Raw genomic sequence first — 6,425 nt, 5'->3', positions numbered from 1 at the left:
ACCACTGTAGCATGTGGAGCTGAAGCCTGACATATCTTTTTTTTTTTTTGTTTAAATGTCAGAAACAGATATGAAGATCAAAGTGCAAGTTATGTGGCACATCAACAAATTCAGAGTTTGAAACTCTGGATTGTGTGCCTCTTGTGATTTGATATATGTGATATGTACAATTAGTAGGCATTTATAAGGTAAAAAAGAACAAAAAGCATTACAACTACATAAGCTTTCAGATGAAAGAAAAAACATTTGTTTATGTTTCAATTGCAGAATCAAACCAACCAATCTGGAATGCTCTTCATGTTTATTTAAACTAGCAATACAACTATAGGCTTTATGTGGAATAGCATGCTGTGGGTAACCAATAAATGCAAAGTTATCTCTTTTCCAGACAGTTATTATCAAGATTGTGAAGAAAAAATCCTGGAAGTCAACAGATATTCCAAAAGAAAGAGCATTTGAGGCTCTCTTCTATCTTGAACATTTCAAGTCACAAAATTCAGCTCATAAAGGATATTACAACTAACCGAAAAAGCAGTATTAGATATAAGTTGACAGGAAAAGAGATTAAGATGCAGGTCATAGATACAATATTGCAGTTACAAGAAAATCGTCTCCTCTTGTGAACTAATTTTCATCTCGTAACAAGTTCTTAATCATATTAACCAAAGGAAGCGTACCCTTGGCCATGATTTCTAACCTAGAAGTATTTGAAGCATGTAAGAACAGAGAAAACCCAAAAAGTACAAGCTCAGGAAGAAGCAATCTTGATGAGAGAAAACCATGCCAATAGTGAGGCTCTAAATCAAAAAAAGCATCGAAAAACCTCCTTGTTCCTTGCAAGTCAAGTTTAAGCAGGATATCCATACCGAAGCAGAAAAATTCCCTTTGCCTTCTCCTTTCAATGGGCCACAGATTCTTCCAAACCTCTGCAGACAGTTCATTACCTGAAAGACCATGATCAGAACCGACGAACCGAACAATTGAGTCTGCAACAATCGGCACCGCTGCAAGTGTCCTTGCTACCATGTAACCTGTTGATGGGTGAACCAGGCCTGCAGTCCCCCCTATTCCAACAACCCTTTGTGGAAGCACTGGAAGAGGGCCTCCCATAGGAATCACACATCTCTCATCCTCTTCAATGCTCTTAACTTTGATACCTAAGTGCCTCAATCTAGCCACCATCCTCTCTTGTATATCCTCCATTTGCAAGCCAGGACGAGCAACCAAGGAAGTCTCTTCCAGAAATATCTCTGTCGAAGAAAATGGCATCGCATACAAAAAAGTCGGAATTCTGCTATTTCTCTCTTTCAACTCTGTCCCATCTTTGAGATGTGAATCTCTCCAATCCATGAAGAGCATCTTGTCCAAATCAAATGGGTGTTCTTCCACTTCTGCCAGAATTCCATAAGCTACCTGGTACCCAGGATTGTAGGGCTTATCATACTGCACAAGGCATCTCGAAAATCCAGTTGCATCAAGAACCACAGTGGCCTGAATTGTGACACCATCATTACAAATTAGCAATGATTTCAATTCCTCATGAATCACCTTAACAACCTTTGCTGGATGAAACCGGACACCGTTGGAAACACATTTCTGCATCATCTTTGATTTGAGCTGCTTGCGATTGACCCGAGCATAAGGCCGATCGAGAAGCTTCTTCTTGAGGTCATCCACATAAACCACTGCACCAGGCCAGGTGGCATCAAGGCAATCAAGGAGGTCCAGTGCTTCAAATTCATCAACCCAGACACCATAGTTATTAGGCCAGATAAGCTTGGGGGATGGGTCGATGGAGCAGACCGAGAGGCCAGCCTCGGATACCTGCTGGGCCACGGCGAGCCCTGCAGGGCCTCCACCGACAACTGCAAGGTCCAAGGTGAGACCTTTCGAGGGGTCGTACAAGGGGAGATCAAATTCGAGGTTCTCTTTCTTGGTTTCGGGCACGAGCTCCAGAAGGGCATTGCTGCCAGCTCTAGCCAACCCTGTCTTAGACCATTTCCGGTGGGATCTCCTATAGGAAGCTCTGTTCACCTGCTGCTGAAGCTTCTGGGAGGGAGAAAGGCCGTGCCTTTCCGCAAGGCCGTGAACCGGGTGCAGCAATCCAAGCCTGCTGTAGATTCTGAGGGTATCCATGAAACCTAGGGTTTGGTCTCCAAGAAAACCGATCAAATTGGCACTACAGAGAGACTCAGTTTCGTATACTTAGGTATCTCAGAGCTTGAAGTAGATGTCGAGGGATTCCAAAGAGACAGCTTTAGAGGAGAAGATGAAAAGGAGTAAGAGAAGACTAGAGTTTTAGATGGAATTTGCTGTGTTGCCAAGTAAGAACCCAAGATTCTGAGATGCTTTCAGGAATTCAGCCAATCGAGTGATAATTAAGAAATAAAGACCACAAAATCTAAATTTGTTTTGCGTGAATTCTCCGGAACTCAAGCGAAACTTGGTTACTTTAGGGGATTGGAGAGGTTCGGAAGCAATAATAGAAGGAATCGAGTGCGCCAACAGATGAGATTCATTCAAGGGAGGACGGGAACTGAAGGCAGGTGCTATTTGTAAATGAAGGATGGGCATAGAGTTCTTACCAGGAAGGGAGAGCGGAGGAGAAGGAGGTGAGACATCTTGGTTTGAGGATTTGGAAGTTGACAAGTTGAGGTTGGGAGCCACTAGTGGAATTTTGTACACGCGCCAGCCATAAGTTAAAATACGTTTTGCATATTGTTCCGCGGAATTTTGTACACGCGCCATCCATAAGGGATGCTTGGGTGCAATTCCATTTGAAAAAGAAATTAATTAATTAATTAATATGTTTTTAACTTTTTTTTGGTGCACTTCTTTTATTTTTCAAAGATAATGAGAAAGTGGAGGATTCAATGGTTGCACTATTGCAGTGGCGAGCCGACAGCATTATATTTTAATTATTTACTGTGCAAATCTTTAAAAAGAAATATAAGGAGCCTTAGCTGTATTAAAGGGAAATATAAGAAAAGTCTACGGACTAATGCAGACACTCAAAGAGATTAAAAAAAAAAAAAAAACTAAGAACTCGTTTTCGTTTGGTCTGCTGGAGGTGGAGAGAGAGATAATTTTTTGAAGGTGGAGGGGAGTTTCTTTATTGGGCGCAGATCCGCAGTGCAAACTTTGCACTACAAGGTGCGGTACAAAATTTGATTATAACCACATGGAGCGAGGTGGATCCAACGGTTCTCGTAAAAATCTATCTCAACAGGTTCTAACAATGTCAAACTTCTCACAAAATTGATGTTAATAACGTCAGATACACACCCTCTGCTGTGCCATTCCCCCTACGTCATCCCATTTGCCCTCTACCGACGCCGCCATCATGCTGAGGTTCGCTTGGGTCGGCACCTCCCTTACTCGTCCCCATCATCCCCGATGAATACAGCACTGCCACCACATCTAACTGGACAACTTCTACCACCGGCAGCATAGCTTGTAGATTGCCGCCCTCCATCAACTCCTCCATCGAAAACGGCCTGTCCACACAGGACTCTTCCAGCACAAAGCGGGTGGTGAGAATGGTGGGGACACCGGCGACAGCTATCTTGTGGGCCTCCTTAGGGACGGTGATGGCATGGAGTTCAGAGAAAAGAAGAAGATGATATCGGCTTTCTGGATGCGAAGGGTGCAGCGGAGGTTGCGCCGAGGGCAAGAGCATAGCAGCAGAGGTTATAGAAGATGAGGCGACAGCTATTGGAAGAGGATGAAGGAGGCGGAGTTGGAGCTACACAGCAGCGGAGGATGTGTATCTAGGGTTAGTAATATCATTTTTGTGAGAAGATTAGCGCCGTTAGAATTCCTTGAGGAAGATTTTTATGAGAACCGTTGAACCTATTACTCTCTACGTGATTATAATCGAGTCTTGTACATCACCTTACAATGCAAAATTTGTACCGCAAGGGATCTGCATCCTTCTTTATTTGGTTTGAGTTTCACAGGATGAGAAAATATAAATTTTTTTATAAAAAAATATTTTTTATATTTCATAAAAAATATGAATGTATAGAATAAATAAATTTTGAGACTTCTTATGGAATGATAATTAATAATTTTAAAAAAAATATATTTTTTTAATATTATTTTTATAAATATTAGAGTTTTTCTACGATGTTTTAAAGGGTATTTCAATTTTTTTATTTTTTATGTATTTCTGACCATCAAATTAAAAATGGACTACTTGAATTTGAATTTATTAAAATGCTTGTGTGCACAGCTGGTGCGCTAAATATTTCAAAAATAAAGATTATTTCAACGTTGAATTGATGGCAAGTTTTGATTTTTTTTTCTTTTTCTTTTGCCAAAAAGATTTCTCCGTTGGCTACCAATGGATGAGCCATCGGCGGTGGCGAGGGCATGACGTGGATGGAGGGTGGAGGAGTCATAGGCGACCGAGGGGCAGACAAGCCATGGGGGCCGATGGAGGAGGGGAGTTGGGGTGCGGAGAAGCGGATGGTGGTGGTGGGGGAGGGGGAGTTGTTGTGGCATGGAGAAGTCCCAATCAGTGGGGGCATGGACAAAGGACGGAGGAGCCATGGGCACCACCCAGGGGTGGGCAGACGAGTCATGAGTGGCAGTATATGGGGTGGGGTTGGTGCGCGCATGGAGCAGCCATAGGCGGAGTGGGTGGGTGGCCATGTATGGGTTGGGGGGGTGTGCATGTGGAGAAGCCACAAGTAGAGTAGTAGGGGAGAGAGGTGGGTAGGTGGTGTGTGGATTGAGGGTGGAGGAGCCACGGTTGCCGATACCGGTGCTGGTGTTGGTGGGTGGGGCGGGGGCGAGAAGGGGGGTGGGAGGGTTGGGGGGGCAAGGGTTGTTGTGGCGGTATTGTGGATCGAGGATAGAGAAGCCGCAAGCATCAAGTGGGGGGGGGCTATAGGCAGAGGAGGAGTCACGACACCGGGTGGGGGGGCCATGGGCAGAGGAGGAGCTACCAGCGTGGGGTGGATGGGGGGTGATGAATATGAGGAGGAAAAGATTTTCTATGATGAATAGAGGAGGAAAAGATTTTCTTTTATTTTTTTCATATACAAGAGGGTATACAAGAGGCCTATAAATACATATATGTAGACCCAATTATAGACAGAGAATAATAAGAATATGCCAAAAAATAATATCTAAGGATCCTTAATTAGACACCTTTCTAATTAGATCTAATCCTTCCAATACTCTCCTTCAAGATGAGGCAAAGATATCTCGAAGCTCCATCTTGTCAATCAATCCAAAAAAAGAGGATAAGCTAAGTCCTTTGGTCAGAATATCCGCCACCTGTCGAGATGACCGAATGAAGATAATGTAGATCTGGCCCTGATCAATCTTCTTCTTGATAAAGTGATGATCAATCTCGATGTATTTGGTACGATCATGCTGTACTGGATTGCTTACAATCTCAATTGCCGCCTTGGTGTTACAATACAACCGAAGAGAAAACTTGTTCAGAAGTTGTAACTTCTGAAGCAGCTTCTGAAGCCAGAGAAGTTCATATATGCCTAGGGCTATTGCTCTATACTCAGCTTCTGTCGATGATCTAGCCATCACTGACTATTTCTTACTCCTCCAGGTAACTAAATTACCCCCTACATATGTGCAATATCCAGAGGTAGATTGCCTATCATCCAGTGATCCAGCCTAATCTGCATCAGTAAATCTCTCTACCTGAAAGGTGTTGTGTCGTGAGAACAATAAACCACAACCAAGACATCCTTTCAGGTAGCATAATACTTTGAAAGCTTCCTCCATGTGAGATTCTCATGAATCATGCATGTACTGACTGATGACACTGACAGCGTAGGCTATGTTGGATCTCGTATGTGAGAGATATATCAACCTTCCAACCAATCGTTGGTACCTTCCTCGATCAATAGGAAGTCTACCATTTGTCACTATCCGATGATTCTGGTTTATCGGGGTAGCAGCAGGCTTACACCCCAATATCCCAGTCTCAAAAAGCAAATCTAGTACATACTTTCGTTGTGACAGAAAAATTTCTCTGGATGATCGTGCAACTTCTATGCCCAAAAAATACTTTAGTGGACTCAGATCTTTCACCTCGAATGCTTGCTTCAGTTTTTCTTTGAATTGCTTAATCTCATAATAGTCATCTCCTGTTATTACAATATCATCAACATAAATCAGGAGTATAGTTTTCTTTCCCTTGAAATGCCTATAGAACAGAGTATCATCTGCATTACTCTGTCTAAATCCCATTCTTTTCACAGTCTGACTGAATCGATCAAACCAGATCCGAGGAGACTGTTTGAGGCCATATAGTGAGCGCTTTAGCTTGTAGATTTTTTCAGCAGTTGCTCTGGTCTCAAATCCTGATGGTATCTGCATGTATACCTCCTCTTGAATGTTTCCGTGAAGAAATACATTCTTCACATCTAACTGACGTAATTTTCAGCCAA

At 42.9% G+C, this 6,425-nt stretch overlaps 1 protein-coding gene across 1 annotated transcript; it reads right to left on the bottom strand.

The window, feature by feature from the left end:
* Nucleotides 1-520: 520 nt before the first annotated feature.
* On the bottom strand, nt 521-2,674 carry LOC105060532 (lycopene beta cyclase, chloroplastic/chromoplastic). The gene has a single exon (XM_010944289.4). The coding sequence runs from the start codon at nt 2,134-2,136 to the stop codon at nt 625-627; it is 1,512 nt and encodes a 503-aa protein (XP_010942591.1). The 5' UTR covers nt 2,137-2,674; the 3' UTR covers nt 521-624.
* Between the last annotated feature and the right edge of the window lie 3,751 nt (nt 2,675-6,425).

The sequence above is a fragment of the Elaeis guineensis genome, chromosome 1 (assembly GCF_000442705.2).
Source record: "Elaeis guineensis isolate ETL-2024a chromosome 1, EG11, whole genome shotgun sequence".
Taxonomy (NCBI): domain Eukaryota; kingdom Viridiplantae; phylum Streptophyta; class Magnoliopsida; order Arecales; family Arecaceae; genus Elaeis; species Elaeis guineensis.
Note: the sequence above shows the minus strand (reverse complement) of the source record. Positions and strands in the feature narration are given on the sequence as shown.